The following is a 17,873-nucleotide window of genomic DNA, read 5'->3' on the forward strand; positions in this document are numbered from 1 at the left end:
CGTAGAAATAGCGTGTCTTTCTTGTCACCAAACTTTCCTCTTGAAGTTCTTTTTCTTCCGCCAAATCACATTGAGGTATCGGATCCACACAAAGTTTCTACATGTAACCTCACTTAAAAGACTCCATCAACAGTAGAAATCTTATAAAATCAGGTTTCACAGCTGGGACCTCCACCAATCAACGCCGGAGCCTACGCCACTCCTGTGCCATTAAAGTGTCAGTGGCACACTAGCGGCAGCTCTTCTCTCCATAAACTTTCGGGTGAAGCTTCATGGCAAGTAAAACTACTGAAGTGCATAGTAACAAGAATGTGCGTAGCTGTGACAAACGAGCTAAGCAAGCCTAAAGCCAAGACTGAATGACGTGATGGAACGGTACGTTGTGATTTGATTACACTTTCGTTTTCCCAAACTAGCGCATTCAAGACCACAGTTGCCTGTGCGGCAATCGCCATCATCATCATCATTTACTGAATCCTTAAGGACCCTTCACAGGGTATGGCATAAGAAGGGGGGGGGGGGGGCGACGTACATAGAACAATACATGAACAAAGACAAAGAGTTTGAAACAAAAAAACACAATCTAGTAAAACATATACAATGACAGCAATGAGGTCAACGAATACAATCAGTAAAATCAAATGAAAAGCCAGTTAACACAGTTACAAATAATGCAGTCAAGTAGAGGAAGGGATATTTTATGCCAGGCATTACACTGAATGTTTCAAGTAATAGGTATATGTGCCGTATTCGGAGCACTGCTCAGTCCCACTGTGTCTAGTGCAGACATTTCGCTTAGCTGTAGCCGCGAATTTCAATTGTTTTATTCATTTAGCGATACTGCAGGCCAGTACATTGGCCCAAGTAGGAGGGGTGTTAAGCAAACAAAAAGAAAGCACAGACCGCGTGAATAATGTTACATGGAATGAACATAATGCACAAAAAATGTATAGATAAAAAGTCGACATCTCCTAAGTTACAAACATTACAGCTACAAGTTTCGAATGCTGCTGCGAAATTGTTTAAGTACGTTAACGGGAAATGAAGTGCACTCTCCTACCGTTAGAGGAAAAAAAAACGTATTTACAAGCGTGTATTTTGGCGAAAATTGGGAGAAAATATTCATAACTATGTCGCGTTGTTCTCGTAGTCGGCCGGCATATGCAATTGGGCAGCGTCATGCTATTTTAACCAAAAAGAATATTTCGAAGGAGTGCAAGAAGGCGACTGATTTTCCTGCCTCTCTCTAATCTGTAATCTCTAATCTGTCCTGTAACCTTAATGAGGACGGGAAATTGATCCTGACGTATTTACAATATATAAAAATTTTTTAGCTTTCCTCTGGACTTTCTCGAGTTCAACAGTGTATTAGTATGTGGGTTCCAGACATCAGAAGCATGTTTTAACTTAGATCTCACTGTTGCAGTGTAGGAAAATAATTTAATTCTTACAGGCACGTGTATAAGGTTTCTTTTTATTAGTCGCAAATTTTTTAGCGCCGCTTAAAAATATCCGAGATGTGTGTTGACAATTCGAGCTCAATGATAAACGCAACGCAAAGGTATTTGCATTTTCCAACTTCTAGTTTAGTTCTGATTTTAAGCTGCTGAGAAAATCTGGCGGAAGAGTTTTGCTATGCGTAAAAATAGTTTTATCGCAACGAGCTGGATTCCCCGTTGGCAGCACCAGTCAGCAATTGCTAGAATCTCTGCAACATTTCATGATCACCCTGGGATAAAATTTTCTTCAAGATAACAGTCATCCGCGTGTCGAATGTACGCAATACGAAGAATAAGATTAATCAAGTCATCAACTGAAAAAAAAATGATGGCCCAAACAATCTGTCCTGAGGAACTTCTGATGTGACCTGACGAGCATAACTACAATTTTAAGCGCAAACCTATTTTTCAGATAAACATAAATGCATTGTATAGTACCAAAATGGAGGCCAAATATTTTCATTTCTTACAGTAAATTTTCACGGGGAACCTTATCAAAAGGTTTGCTAAAGTACAGAAAAAGCACATCTATCTGCTCAGATAAATCAGATATTTGGGAAAGTTTATTCACAGTTGGTACTGAGTCACATTGGACTGTCCTATTCTGAAACCACGCTGAAATGGGATAATATGTTACGATGTTTCAAGAAACCCTGTATAAAACCAGAAACAAAGCGTTCCGTTAGCTTGAAACCGTTGTCAGTAACAGAGAGAGGACAGTAGTTGAAAACAGGTAACTGGCCGCCTTTTCTGCAAATCAGCGCAGCACTTGTTTTCCGCGTCTGCCGTTAATCCCTAGAATTTTTAAGATAACTTGATATATTTAGAAATAAATTCATTTATTTGTTCTGAATAAAGACTTCAAGAATCGCTAGGAATTATGCCAGACCGCGAAGAATTTTTTTAGACCGAAAACACTAATCCGGAAGTTGAGAGCCCAGTAAAATCGTCTCTTTCCGATTGTATGTCCGGCAAGCGCGATTGCTCCGGTCATTGTCGTCATCTACGTAGCACAAATCTGTATTTTCGCACTGATTCGAATGCAGCGGACATTCTCTCTCAATTTTTGTGTTTATTTTTAGGAGCGTCACCCGTACACCCTCGACAGTGATTAAAATAGCATGTACTGTCGGGTCAGTTTTATTGGGAAGTTCATTCTGATCACGCTCCGCAAAACGCACTATGAAACTAAACATTGAAGTGCACTGCAATGCGCTGCGCATCCTCTATTTCAGTTTTTGTAATTTTAATGTCACCTGGGGCAAACTTTGACCTCATCTTTTTGTCCGGATTTCAATTTTTTTTAATTTTAAATTTCGCTTTAATAATTTCTTGGTTTGCGCAAGGATCCAGCTGTCGTTATCGAACTGCTTTCAAAGGAACAAAATCGCTCCAAAGAACGGTCGCTCCAAAGAACAATCTCTTACTAGTCTGGGCATGAAGGGCTTAGGGAACATACCGAAAATTCCTTAACATGCGAGACGAAAACTATCAGCCTTATCATTTCATTATCGCTTTACATAAGAAATAAACTTGCCAAGTCACTTTCCGTCGAGCTCACCGCTCTGTACACTTTCTATTTCTACCAATTATCCTGCTGGTTTACGAAGCTCGGAGTACGAAATACAGGGGCTTCAAAGATAAACCAATATTTAAGACCAACTTTTGTACTCAGGGCTGTAGCACGGTGGGAAATTTGCCGTATGCGATTTCGGCTCGAGAGGGTTGAATCATGCTGCCGCAATGGGTAGCTTGATACTGCTGGTATGTGACGGCGCTGTAGAGCACGCTTGTTGTGCCAAGAGCGTAGTCTCAAGCTCTCAGTACAAATGAAGCATTGCGAAAAGAAGTCCAGGTTACAGCAAAGGTCGCAAAACAAACCCACTACAAGATATCCAGGCCACTCTGAAATAATTACTGGAAGAGCACGCCGGCAGCCAGGTAATGTTGCCCATTCTTAAGACTCACGGAGAGTGCCTGTCGACTTGACTTGCTCTTAGTGTCTCGAAATTGTGTTTTTCTGAGAACGATGTGGTGATAATAAAAGATAAATTTCGGTTTTCACACCCACAGTGACATGTGATATTAGTGTCTTGCCAACGTTTCTCGTAAATTGCGTGCGTTACGAATATACAACAAAAACGAATCGCAAGGCATGCTCGATTTTCTTATGGCCGCTAAAATGACCTTCCTGTATCAATGCTATAGGACTAACTATGTGGAAAATTGATTTAACGGGGACAGGAGGTTGTAAGTATTTGGCGCTCTTATTTACAATAACAGGCTGCATATTGCGGTTTCCATCAACATGGATGACCAAAAATTAATACGCCCTGTTATCAGTAATAATCGAGCTTATGCAAATATATAGAATTTTTTTGCAATGCCGCACAAGGGACGATGGGGTAAAATGCTACATTTCGGCAAAGTGACGTTGTAGCGATTTCATTGGGCCATGAATTTGAGGTTCTCTATGTTGTTATCACACTTTCGACTCAAAATCGTAGCGTTCAGAGATGCTGCTAAAGCTTCCTGTTCAATTGCGGAAATTTTCTAAATTGCGAAATTAAGAAAAAATGTTTTTACGGGAGTTGTTTTAATCGAGTACTCTGACGACAGTAAAATTACTGGGAGCCAAATTAACATACACTGAATATGTTTTGATTGTAAGCTTTCGCCAGACGAGATATGATTACAAGAAGAAGTGCGCCATGGGGTGTGGTTTCGACAAGGCGCTCTATTCTAACGCATAGTAAGAGAGAAAAATTTTATTTTAATGCGTATTTTCTGACCATGTTAGGACAGCGCTAGAAGGGGCCATGGGCTTCTGTGAATGTGCAAGCACGACTTCGTGTGTGAGGGCAACTCCACCTGAAGTGCTTATCAATCGCTTAAGAACGGATGATCTGAAGGAAATCCGAAATGCGCTCCGTTCTTGGTCATGCATCCGGGCGTCCAATTTGAAAAACTTCACGTAGTTGTCTGCGTAGGAAAAAATAATCTGTGAGTCGTTTTAATTCCCTCCGCATAGTATAATCCGTGCTTGCGACTTGCTTATGCTCTGTGGGTTATTACACATAGAACTTGTAGAGCTCGCGCTTTGGCATACCACCGACCACATGTGAATGAATTTTGTGTTTATTTGTGCAATAAGCATCTTCTATCAGTATTTTTGTGCTCTTTGCTTGATGTACTTAATGCTGCATATTGAATATTCTATTTCCTATGCTTTTGTTATTATAACTAGCTTTTGCTACAATGTATTCACTGAGCCTGCAAAATACTACTCAAACTGAAATTAAGTTGATTTATTCTTCACATCTTTTTTCAACTGATGTAGCGTGAACGTGATTAGAAAGAACAGTCAGAGGTAATGCATCTAATTGTCCAGATTTCGTTTACGATAAATCAAAAATGCTTAGCTAATACGATGATTTACTGGTTGCTTAGTCGGCCCTTCTTGTCTACCAACGAAGAATCATTTTCCGACCGTCTTTGATGGTGCATACTACGAATGGCAGTAACCGTGATACAAATGCTGCCGACGTAGCAAATCTAGGCGCCGGCCACAGTTTAATAGGCATGAACACTCCTGCTTACCCGTCCACACGTCGACAGTCGGCAAAGTCCACAAGCTGTTATAAGTGCGGCAGGAAACCAACTTCAATCCCGCCGATTCGACCGCCCTCCTCTCTTCAGCCACCACCTCCTGTTGTATTACCGGCTTGTTGAAGTGGAAGCGCCTTGCGAACACCTCTTCCGGGTCCTGTACGCAACAAATGTGCTCTAGTACAAACAAATGAAGAAGGGGTGTAGGAGGCGCAGATGAACGCACTGCATGGACTGGAAAGCATGTCTGACTGTTGCAGACTGTAAAATGTCTTCGCTCACTCAATACGTGTTGCATGAATTCAGACAAAGCACATTACAAGGTTATTATCTAGGGCCTTTATTTGACTATGCGAGGCAACGAACCACATGCGGACAGAGCAGTGGAAATAAGAAATGTTGCGACAAAAACTATTGAGGAAGAGGCTGCTGGTACTTTAGCTTAGCCAGTTTTTCGCGGAACTAATCAATATCAGGAATAGACTGGGTCGCTCATACCAAGATACCAACAGGCTTCTCAGTCGAGTCAGTAAACACATCCAAGCTACTGTATGCTGCCGTTCCGAATGTAGCCGAAACCACACCTGCATGGAATGGAGACAACGTGAGCGGAATAATGTATCTAGCAATCTAACTGACCAGCCAATCTCCTTCATGTGCATGCTGAACCAGTGCATCACATTGTTCAAGTAATGATAGCTGTAACTTGATGATTACGGCATTCTTTACAAACTATTGGGGAAGAACGGTGAAAAATGCGACATGGGGCAAAACGAGGCTTCTTGTTATTCAGAACCGCCTAAATTTCAAAGGAGTCGTCACAACAACCCAATAATTAACTTATATATCCTGCCACATGTCCGCAATAAGTGAGTCTAAAGATGGCCAGACTCAACCCTTCTAAGCAGAGGAAAAAATTGCGAAGAGTGCCTTGCCGAACGATAAAGCACTTCAAAAATGAAGAACTTGTGCATGCCGGATTTTTGAAAACTGTGCAACTCAATAAACCTGAAGCCCCTGATTAACGCAAGTGTTTCATAATTGCAATTGGTTATTTGATTTAGCTTCCCTAAAGCAATTTTTTTCCGCCAGGAGTAACTATAAGAGAGTTATTTCAGCAGCAGGATTTTTCTTTGAGACTTGCCTTTGCTTAGCTGAGATTTTTTCTTTGTTCGGTGCATTATTGTTCAGTTTCACATGTTTCTAGTGTTCGTTTGCTTCAGGTGTCATGCACTATGTGCGAGTATTTGAAGCTCTTCTCCTGACACTGCTTTCTTCTTCGCTTTCGTCGCCGAATTATTATTGAATTGGAATGTTGTTAGTTTGCCTTCTTTGCATAATTTTATATCGGCTTACTGGCGATGATGCTTATTTATCTGGGTTGCCTGATTTCGTTTCATATCTCCCCCCCCCCCCCCTAATGTAATACCCTGTACTTCAGACAAATAAGTAAATAAGTACGGGCGAAACGCGACGTATAGTGATGCTCTTCTGGCAATAAAGTAAATATGTGGTTTATTTCCTCCCTTTAAATGTCTACGCTTATTTTTTTTTCGCTTTCAAGGATAATCTAAGCGTACGAAAGAAAACTATTGCATGCGGAATGACATAAATTGAAGAAGGCTTTTAGGAGGCACAATCAGCGCCAGTGCCACGAAGCGTTTTTGTGTTCTGAATGGCGCCCACCAGAGAATAGCAAAAAAAAAAATGAGGGTACGAAAGCAGAAACCGTATGAAAACTCTTGCGGACCTCAGCATCGCACACTGTTCGGCGGGCACCATAATGCTGTACACCAAGTTTTACAAATAATTTTAACAATCCAGAAAGATCTGTTCGGTCTCACGTTCAGTCGCATGTAAAAACTCTTTTTCAGACGCCGCGAATCGAAACAAATCGACTGTATGTCCGTTTAGCACGGTTTAATGAAAGAAAAACTGGGCCACTACAACAGAAAAAAAGCTGCGGTGAGGGCAGCAAATTAAAAAAAAATCTGGTAGCTAGGCTACACACAGAGCTCGGCGCTAAACTTACATAAACTGTACTGCACGATGTAACAAAACAGTGCTGGGTTCGATCTTACTGCACTTTCCGTTTTTCGAATAGCCCACTTCGCGTGCATTCACTGCAAGGATGGCACTATGATGACTCTGGAAGGGCGTTTCAGTTTGCCGCACGGGTTGGTCCAAAATTCGAAATTTTGACGTTTCCATTCATTAAAATATACTGTCTTCCTAATCTGCTTTACCTTTCATATACAGTGAGCGTTATGCCAGGACGGTAGGGATTAATTCGACGGAATTTTGTAGCAATAGCTACATTACGGCAGCATTTCTAGCCTTGAGCGTGGTGGCGTCGTCACCCTGTGGCTGCGCCGCCACGCTGTCACGTGGTTGGTCACGTGGTGCGGTGCAGCTGCCGGCGGCTCGGCGCCGTGGCTGATCACGTTGCTCTTCACGTGGTTGGTCACGTGACCAAGTTCCACTCAGCCAGCCGTAGCTATCGCGTTACTCCAGGTTTAACCAGAGCTAAACCACCGCCAATTTTTTTATGTTTGCTTAAAAATTAAGGGGGACGGTTTGAAAATTTGAGCCCTGTTTTACCTATTCTCTTCTAGTTTTGAGAATGCATACTCTATTTCGTTAGTTGGAACGGATGCACAGTATTTTTTTTAGACCGTAAGCTCTCCTTAGCTCATTCCACTGTTTGGTGCTGTCGGCGTCGTCGATGCCATCCTTAGCACGCCTTGTAAAGAAGGCGATGAAAAGGGGGAAGGTTCAGATGCACAGCGATCGTTATCGCTTAAAGCTCTTACGTCATCCCTTAGTTTCGTTATTAACACGCGTGAAAAAAAAATTAACATTAGACTCCTGCTTGAGCTGCTCGCAGCGATTGGTGGTTGCTGCCTAATATGCCTTAGCTGCTCCGTGTGCTTGCCTTTTCCTCATAAATAAATCCCCTCTTCATGTACAATAATGTTTTTAGAGCATTGTTTCTACTCAGCCTTTTCTTCAGTTTCGCGACATCGGTGTCGGCGCCGTCCGCAGCACAGATCTTGGTAACATCTCAAGATGCTGCGCGCCACTAACCGCACAGTGTGTTTATGTTTTTGTGGGGTGACGGCGGTGTTGGTTCTTTCAATGAAATTGGAAGCGCGCGAAGACGCTGCTGTGACCGGTTGCGCCAGTGTATATATGATAAGCCAGCGAGACTGTGCGGAAGGGGCATGGGCACGCCTGTTTGCGCACATGCACTCGAGGATCGGAGAGGTGCAGAGTAGTGTAAACCAGAAAACAACCAACGTTCGTTGCTCCGGGACTACAGCTAATGCCCAAGGATTCGTGTCACTCGCTTGTAAGCTTCCTGCTAGTTTTTTCAATTCAATTTGAAGGCACTAGAGGCACGCCGTCCCTTGAGTCTAAAAATTCGCCAAATGTGTAGGAGATATTTCGCGTGTCTTAGCTTAAACTCTTTTCAGGAAGCACTTGGCACTCATTATAGCCTCTGAATTGGAGGTAGTCATTTTCTCGTGGTTTGGATGGACATAAGGGCAAAAACAAGCGGAACAAGAGAGGTCAGAATGTAACTAGAGGTTAATCTAATTTATTCTGTCTTATACGTTGCTTACCTTTTAGACAGCAGAATGCAAGGAATACAGTGAAAACGCCTTCCGGGGGTACTACCGCTCAATATCTGCGCTGACTATGGAGCACGCGTTATCAGGTTGCTAATTATAAGCGTGAAACAGGAAAATGGAACCCTTAAAGGCTACCTGCATAAGACGAAAATGATGAGACAACAAGACTGAGGTCTTTATATCGTGAATGCCTTTCGCAACATTTATCGTAATTTTCTCGTATAGCTGCATACGTTCTTTTAAGGAATTGTGCCTTTGGTCAGCTAAATGGTTATGAAATCTTATTTAAGCACAATATTTTGGCAAAGAAACTCTACGCTCTACGCCACTGAAGGGAAGTTAAAAACCTCGTAGCTCCTACATCGCCCCTTCAATCCCTGCACATGTACAAAGCATGCAGCCAACAAAGCTACCACCTCTAATCAAGAAGGACCCCAACCACATGTGGCAAACGCCAGAGCACCTATACTTTAGAGGGTTTCTTATTAAACTTGATAACATTCCTTGTGTTAATCGCATCCATTACAATTTCACATTTCTGAAGTACGGATCGATTAATGGGAAAGCGGAGCTTGCGTCTAACGTCTGCAACAAATGTCGAACTGCTTTCTTGTACGTCTAGGTGGTAGAGTGAGATTCATAACACTTTAATTTTTCTTCTCACTTGCGAAAAAAGCCTCACGCAATAAATAAACAAGAGGACTGGTCAGAGAGCAGCTGGAATTCGAGTTAGAAGGAGCAGAAAGAAATGACACGTAAAACCGGCTTAACAGATTCTAACGGCACGAATAAAATCACGGAAGCGCGGCACGGGCGTTTAAGATGCAAATAGTTAATACTGGCTAGCGCTTTGTTTGAAACTCGAAGTACGAGGAACACATATGCGCAGTACAGGCGCTAGTCTTCCACTGCACGGCGTGTGGATAATGCGATGTGACTAATGATTCAAGCTGAGAAATTAGGATGCACGACTGGATAAAATACAATGCCGACTGTGCTAGAAATGATATTTACTAAGGCGGAAAGTTGGACAAGTTGGAAGGCACAACAATTGAAACTGGCTAGCGCTTTTTTTTAAACCCCGAAGAACGAGGAACACAAATGCACAGGAGAGATGCTAGTCCAACTCAACTATTTGTTCCTGGCCTTTCGCGTTTAAAAAAGCTCTGGCCAGTATAAATTTTTTGATGCTTTCCACCAAGCTTAATTTTGCACCTTAAAAAAATTTAAATGCTTAAGCTTCCTAATGAACCTCCCAGATTTAGTTAGTGAGATGCAAAGTTAAAGGGACACTGAGGACGAATTTAGCTTGGTGTGTATCAGTAATATGCCTCGCAAAATAAATATGCCACTGTAAAAAAAGTTACGCTGTGACTTAAACGTACCATTATAATCTATGAGGGATCTTTTAAAAGTTATAAGTGAACGCGAAATGAAATACAGGTGTTCCAATCAGTGGCCGATGATGGAAGTGAAGTGCGCGCCTCGACACCGCTTTTTGCGGGGCATCCCGTAGGCGACGCTACACTGCCGGGCAATTATAAGTTTGACTCCACTGGAGGGAGCATTCCTGAAGGTAATTTTCTAATGATAAATGTGTCTTTTTTTGAACAAAAGTTAACATCGCAAGAAATGGCCACAAAATCAATTTTTAATACAATAATTGGATGGAGTGGCCCTCAGTGAACCATTAATATTGTATCCACGTAGGAGAGAAACCACCAAACTGATGAAACCTAGCACGGTTGCCGTCCTGTCCGGGCTCATACAGAGCATCAGTACTTCGTGATGAAGTTCCGGTAAAAGTTGTTCAAGTTCAATATTTGAAGAGCTGCCTTTTCGGAAAAGAATAAATTTTTTTGGCACTGATCGTTCCCAAAGCACAGCTGGCATTTTGAAGAATCAGTTAAGAGGAATGGAACTTGTGGTGAATTACCTGCTTTCTCATATTCCACCGCTCTGCGGATGTGGTTCAGACGGCAACGTGCAGGCATTTCTTCTATCGTACTCTTGACTTTTCGAAGATTATTACAAGGCTTGAGCAGTAATATATGAAAGAACAGCACAATTCTTAGCGTAGGTTGGGAGTCAAAAATCGTTTGCAATAACCGATATTTCACTACTCTCAACTTAATTCTTAAATCTCCAACGCCACATAAAAATAGTTTTCCTCGTCATTAGACTTTCTCAAGACGGAAGGTGGTGAAAGCCAAGATGCTCTACAGCTCGTTGAAGACGTATCAAGGTTAAGGGAATTCGAATCCATGACCTTACAGCAGGAACTATCGGCGGCTATTATCGGCTTATAACGACTCCTGAGGAACAAAGGCAGCTTTCACCAGATGATGAAAAGCCTTTCAATGTGGTGCACGTGAAAGCTCGAGAAAGCGGGTGTTGCTGGTGAATAGTCTCGTGAGTAATTGATTTTATGAAGGACATCGCTGAAAGACGTCATATTTAAATAATAAAAAGATAAAACCGTGTTGATTAGAATAAGCCCTCACCGGAATGAGGTTGGTCCATGTGTCCATTCTGCCCACTTCGTACCATGCATCTGTGATACCTGTCCTCGTGAAATAGACAACCAGACACTCTCCACCGTCCTTAAGCAGCCGGTGAACGTTGTGGTAAGCCCTCTTTAAGTCAGACACGTAGTGGAAAGTCAGGAAGGCGTAGACACGATCGAACCACCCATGCTTGTCCACGATGGACTGAGGATCACCGTGCTCGATGTCCAGGAGCTCGAAAAAAACTTCCGGATGCTGGTGGTGGTCCCTGGCGTAGTCGAGCATGTGCCTTGATTTGTCTGTGGCCACTATGCGCTTGCAAGGCCACAGGCGGGGAAGCAAGTGCTCGGTAGTGAAATTGGCTGGTCCGCAACCCAAGTCAAGGTGCTGATCTTGGTAGCCGGGTTGACGGGTGAATTTCACGCTGTCCAGAGCTTTAAGGTTTTCCTGGTACGAGTTCTCTTTTAACGAAAGAAAGGCTATGGGATCCAAACGACAGCCGCGTCCTTCCTCAAGTTCCACTTTAGGGTTGATCCTGGCGCCTGTTACGATCTCGGCGTGCATGATAGCGGTCGTGTGCAACAGCACCCTGAAAGAACGGCGCCAGTTACAATGCCTGGCTTTCCAGTGTGAACAGATGTTAAAAAAACATGAGTAAAATGTTAATAAAGCAGGGTTAGTTGTGGTGTATTCAGTAATTTTTTATAGCATGCACAACATAAGTACGTCTATGCAATTCTACAAATACAGGCACAGTTTCAGATTATGGGATGGCCTACTGCGTAGAGCAACACAAATTACGCGCCACACCATCAGTAGCCGAAATCTACCTTGAATCATGAGCCAACTAGCCCCTTTTCAAAGGATGCTAAAAAATTTTAAGACAAGCACGGCCTACGTAATTATGCTGTTGTCTAATTTGGGGCACAGAGGTGGGTTGAAAAAATGGTTGTATCGTCTTGTATCGTGCTGGCAACCGCTGATGCTTCCCACTTCTCTGCCCTAAGTCCTGTCGCAAGCTGGTGTTCCTTTTATTCTTCTATATACAGGGCAAACTGTCTTGAACTTCCCCAGGCATTAATATTGTTTTTAATGACCGACGGTATGAGTGTTAGAAAAAAAGCCCTTTCTTCGCATGTTAAGGGCTTGGGGTATGGGCATGGGGCGCAGATAGCATGAAGCAACGTAATAAGTCTTAACAGAAATATCACATATAACGAATTGAATGAACAAAAAGTTAGTTTGGCAATTCATAATCGGAATTTACTAGCGGTTGAGCTGATAGTGCGACACATTTCGCGGAATTCTGCTGACACGCCCGGTTTGGGACGTATCTGCCTCCAAAAAAATCACAGCAGGTTATTCCAATGACTTAACACGGCTTTTTACAGCTAAACACTGCTAGCCATAGGGACGTCAACATACTCTCTACGTCACCACGTTCTGTGTTCCCTGTGCCGTTCGTGGGCACCAATAAAGGAGAAGCAGTCGGACACTGTGATGCGCTTCGGTGTATGATAGCTAAGACACGTTTACAGCGGCGCTCTGCCGCTATCAGTACTGCCTGCGTTGAGAGGTGGTTGAAAGAAATAGGTGTGCAAGGAAAGAAAGAAATGTGCGAAGCCACATTTAAGTAAATAATTTACTCACCTCTCATATACTCCTATGTCTTCCTGCAATCGTGTTGTGAACCGAAGCATGCGGCAGACTGGTTCCGTTAGCAAACCCAGGGACACCACTAAAATGCAAAAACGGCACAAAAGACGACGCGCGTAGAAAACGCTGATTCTAGACATGATAACGAGCTGATATCCTGATAGATGCTTGCCGGTCGTTACTCTGATAATTTGCTGCTGACGTACCGTCTGCCGAAGTGACGCCGTGATGGCATGTCAGCCAATCTAGTCATTCCCGCCACAATTTGGTAACTCCACAAGTACTGCAGACGTTGCCTCATATCTGTTATGTCACAAAGTGGCTTCCAATGCGATTGCCGAGCACGCGCACGAAAAAACGCATGATATCGCCTGGGACAACGCCGCCATTCTTTCCAAAGAGCAGAACCTGACGGCACGGCTTTTGCTTGAGTCATCATTCATCCAGACGGCACCTGATACTATGAACCGGAAGGAAGGGACGATGCCACCCGTGTACATACAGTCATTACGTCATATTCTGGGTATTTAAGTTTCGACCACTGCCATTTTAGCCTCATTGTGAACAAGGAACCCGTACGGGTTCCGAAACGTCAATTTGTTATTACTTTGACTTGGTCAGTGACTGTAATCTTTTGCTTCTGTTAGGTCACGCCTTATAGGGTTGTTTTGAAGGTTTAAATCGATGGCATCATAAAGGGAGTCTGCACGTTTAAATGTATAACAGAAGTCAATCTACATGCCATCTATGGTAAGTGCCACTGTTAGATTAATTATCGTGTAGCGTTCAATTTCAAGAGACATGGCTACGAACTTGCTACCTGAATGGTACATGTGGTCGCACCAGTGTCTTGCTGGTAGCGCAGCATTTCTGGAGAGCAAAATTTCTTTGAAGACTTTGAGGAAAGTTTGGTTTATGGGGGTTTAACGTCCCAAAGTGACTCAAGCTAAGAGGGACGCCGTAGTGAGGGCTCCGAAAATTTCGACCACCTGTGGTTCATTAACGTGCATTGACATCGCACAGTACAGGGGCTTCTAGAATTTTGCCTCCATCGAAATTCAGCCGCCGCGGCCGGAATTGAACCCGCGTCTTTCGGGCCAGTAGCCGAGCGCCATAACCACTGAGCCGCAGCGGCTTTTTTATTCTTTATTGCACTGAGCCACCGCAGCGGCTGATTTTAAGGAAAGTAGTGACCTCTTGAGTGAAATTTCATATGACACTTTCTGACCGTGTTTATTAAATTTTCAGATCAATAGATTAGCCCGGACTCATTGAAATAGCTCAAAGACATGTCAAAAATATTTACTTCAAGAACGTGTGAATATTATTTCTTGTTTAGAACCCCTGCAAGTAAAAATATTCGATTTAAAACATTTTATGCCGCGCGCTAATGTTGATTGACCTTTTATGCTCTTTGGCGATCAAATATTTCGGTGGCCCGGTTACCGGTAACGTGCATATCTAGTAGTATTTTTCTACTCGCCTGTCATCAGCAATATCATCATAATCAGCCTTACTATGCGTATACTACGCGAAAAGCCTTTCTGCGAATGGGGCCACAGCTACAGAGCTGAAACGCGCCCTCTCGTCACAGGCGGATGAATACAGTGCGTGGCTGAAATCGGTGATTTCCTCTTCAAATGTACTGGAATGATGACATTGCTTATTTAAGGTTTGTTTTCGCCATAACTGCACATTTTCACCATTATAGTATCGCTGCAGGCACTGTGTTTGACAACAAACCACTTTTTGGGTACGCCTAGTTCCACAAAGCTTCCAAAGCTGGCGTCCGCTACACCGCCGACGTAAAGGCGCTTTACGCCGACGACGCCGACTGAGCGAAGCAGCCGCGCAGCAGGCAACGCACCGGGCGGCCGTCCTGCGATTGAACCTTGATCGAGGGTTGCACTTCGTATACCTCACAGATGTCACGAATTGCAGACGGTAGCTCCAATTCCTCCTTCAGTTACATTCAGGACGGTTGTCGGCGCAGTTGCTTTATTGGCGGTGCTTTATTTGGGTTTTCGTACGCCCTTTCGTTTTTTTTATTTAATCACATTTAACATTCACATTACTTTGCTGTTGTGGCATGTTAAAATTTGTTGCTCTGCTGGTCAGCAATGGTAACCGCAGCACTGGGTCGATGTACGGAGAACAGGGAACATATTTTCCATGGTTTTATTGACACAAATATCCTTCCCGTTAATTTAAGTCTAAAAGCGATTTTTCTCAAAATACACTATATGTTTTTGTTGAAGCATTTCGTACAATACAGATAATGCGTGTCGACGCGCCATAGCTGCTATGTTTACATCACACGGCGGAGCTTACATATTCAGTACATCATGTGTGCGATCATTCTCTCATACTGTCTACGCAATACAGAAGGATAATTCTGTGCAAAGGGAGTGCACGATATTTAATGCGTACACAATGCACCTTACAATCATATATCATTGAAAAAAATTGTAAAATACTAATAAAAACGCGTGTAAGGAAACCACTCTCACGGCATGGCGTTCACTGTCCATGGTAATTAATATACGTGACACCAATGAAATGCAATTAACATACAGTTGCAAAATTAGTTACCGCGACGTGCCGACTCTTCTGCGGACCAAACAAGATATCTGCTTCGTGAACATCTGTGACTAAATCATAGTTCATGAATCAAGGCGCCGAATTGAGTGGTGGCGCTCGAGAAAGCGATCGCAGGTAGCTATTCCCGTCGTATCTGTACGGCCCTTGCGGCACTATTCGCAATTTCGAAGGTAACGATCCCAAAATCAAATACCACTGTATCTGTCGCAGTACCGACAGCACTAACACATGAAGTAACACGACGCCAATGTATCTGTGGCCAGCGCCGCAAAGTGGGCGACAGCGGCCGAGATAACACGACTCAGAGAGTTCACGAAACACGCAAAGGTTGCGTAGCCGCAGTTACATGAATGCGACAGAAGTGGACGCCAGTCCCCTTTTTGAAGGAAATACCAGGTTTTGAGAAGAAAAGCCGTTACTCGTCCTCTACTCTCTTCGTCGACATTTTGGCACTTTCCCTCAAAAAGTGGGCTGGGGTGGACTTCTGTCACATTCATGCAAAAGCAGCTCGTGACAGCTGCAACGGCCGCGCCGGTTCGAAATTAAAACAAGACAGATCTTTTCTCCTTCCAAAACGTTACGTTCATAGCGTCAGGCGGAAAAGTTACGGCTTCAGCGGAGGTTTCTCTAATTAGCCGGGAGGGAAGTTGCTCGCGCTTTCTTCCCCTGATTGAACTATTGGTGGATGTTTACAATGAGAGACGCCCCGATGCATTACCATTCCCATCATCCCAAAACAACTTCTCGCGGAGTATAGGTTCGGCAACTACGGCTTTACTTGATACGATTAGTTATTCAAGAATGATAAGGTGTATGTTACCGCACACTGTTTCTCTGTTAATGTGATGATGGGGTTTTGTCACAATTACATCTATAGAGTATCTTTGACTGCGTGCAATTGTGCATGCAAATAAAATAATTTAATGTTCAAGTAACAACAATGTATGGTGGTTTGTAGAAAGCGTAGCGCTTTGTAGACATCTACAGGACACACGTCTTATCGACTTCGATCAAGTGCTGCATGTGCTAAAGAAGAGCGCAATAGCCATTGAGTGGCGTAGCATTTAAGATTGTTTATAAGTGATTAGACGAAACAAAATGCAGGGAAATGAAGGAACACAGAGTCCTGAAAAAAGAGAAAGCCCTCGAGTATTTTCTGTGACAAAAGTTATCAGACTAGAATGCTGTTAATCAATTAGTATTCTAGTGGCAACTTTTTTTTTCTCATGGTTCGCATCTGCAATCCTTACTGTGCATAGACGAATGTATTCTTTACTGGACACTTTACCGGTTAATTTTCATACCTTTTTCCTATTTTATTCTACCTCTCACTAACAAAAAGCGAACACGTGTTTTATTAACAATGTTTACGAGCTTTCTCACATTCTTACCGTGAAACAGGCAGCTCCACTGTGAAAGGAAAAAACCAATTTCCGCACATCTAAGAATTCTTCTGTTACTTCGGCGCTGAAGTTGAACATGTTTTGTGCGCGTCACTCATTTAGACGAAAGCTTTTTTACATGAAAGAAGTGTGCTTTTAACTCACGCATGTGGAGGATTTGTTGCTTGACAGCTTGCAATGGGTTCCCTTCTGTAGTGAAGCTGCTGTCTGTACATTTGTAAATTCAGGTCTCTTATCATGCGCAGTTACTCGTAAGCTGAACATTTATTGGCTCAAAGTTGTCTACAATTAAGAGGTGAAAAAACATTTCAGAACCTCTTATCATTAGTACTAGCCAACGAACCACGAATTAGTGCTGATAAGCATGCAGGGGATAACAGTTGAGAGATAGTAGATTCGCTTCCGACACGCTTTCTGTCCGGTAATCTACGATGGTTTTTAGTCACAATAAATTTCCTGCAGAGAGTTTCTATATTGTGCACTGGTGCCGACAAAATTTTTGGAACGCCGTAATCAAGAGCAACGGCATATCTTCGCTGGCTAGAAGTGCAGCCAGGCACTGAGGGGTGCAGTTTGCAGGAGAGAGAGAGAGAGACTCTTTAATGAAGAAAGAGAATTTAGCCGGCGTTTCAATACCGCTGGCATGCTACTCTGCGTAGGGAGGGGAATTTGGGAGATAAAGACTGAAGGAGAGCAGCGTGGAAGAGGTGAAAAAAAATGCAGCCATGAAATGGGTACTAAGGATGCAGTGGCGAGTATTGATGTAACCTATAGAATGATGGTGTGCATAGTCCGACGAATGGGCTGACGAAGTTCACTGCAAGAAGAATGCATGAAGGTAACTTGCAAGGGAATTTAGAGCTTATCGAGATGTCCAATGTCTTTTAAATATGTAAAAAGAAAGTTCATTACAAGTCTCTGTTGCCTGAAGCAGGCTAAGGGGCCTAAAACTTTGTCCATTGT

General features: G+C 43.1%; 1 protein-coding gene across 6 annotated transcripts in view; it reads right to left on the reverse strand.

Annotated features, from left to right (window-relative positions):
- LOC144099452 (uncharacterized) overlaps positions 1-12,997 on the reverse strand; it is a 114,751-nt gene extending 101,754 nt beyond the window's left edge. For all 6 annotated transcript variants that reach the window (XM_077632759.1, XM_077632756.1, XM_077632761.1 and 3 more), the window contains exons 1-2: positions 12,901-12,997; positions 11,248-11,839 (exon numbers count right to left, since the gene is read on the reverse strand). In XM_077632759.1, the coding sequence (XP_077488885.1) occupies positions 11,248-11,839; positions 12,901-12,950 (642 nt within the window). In that variant the 5' untranslated portion in view covers positions 12,951-12,997. The remainder of the gene's footprint in view (positions 1-11,247; positions 11,840-12,900) is intronic.
- Positions 12,998-17,873: the final 4,876 nt, after the last annotated feature.

The sequence above is a fragment of the Amblyomma americanum genome, chromosome 7, assembly GCF_052857255.1.
Source record: "Amblyomma americanum isolate KBUSLIRL-KWMA chromosome 7, ASM5285725v1, whole genome shotgun sequence".
Taxonomy (NCBI): Eukaryota; Metazoa; Arthropoda; class Arachnida; order Ixodida; family Ixodidae; genus Amblyomma; species Amblyomma americanum.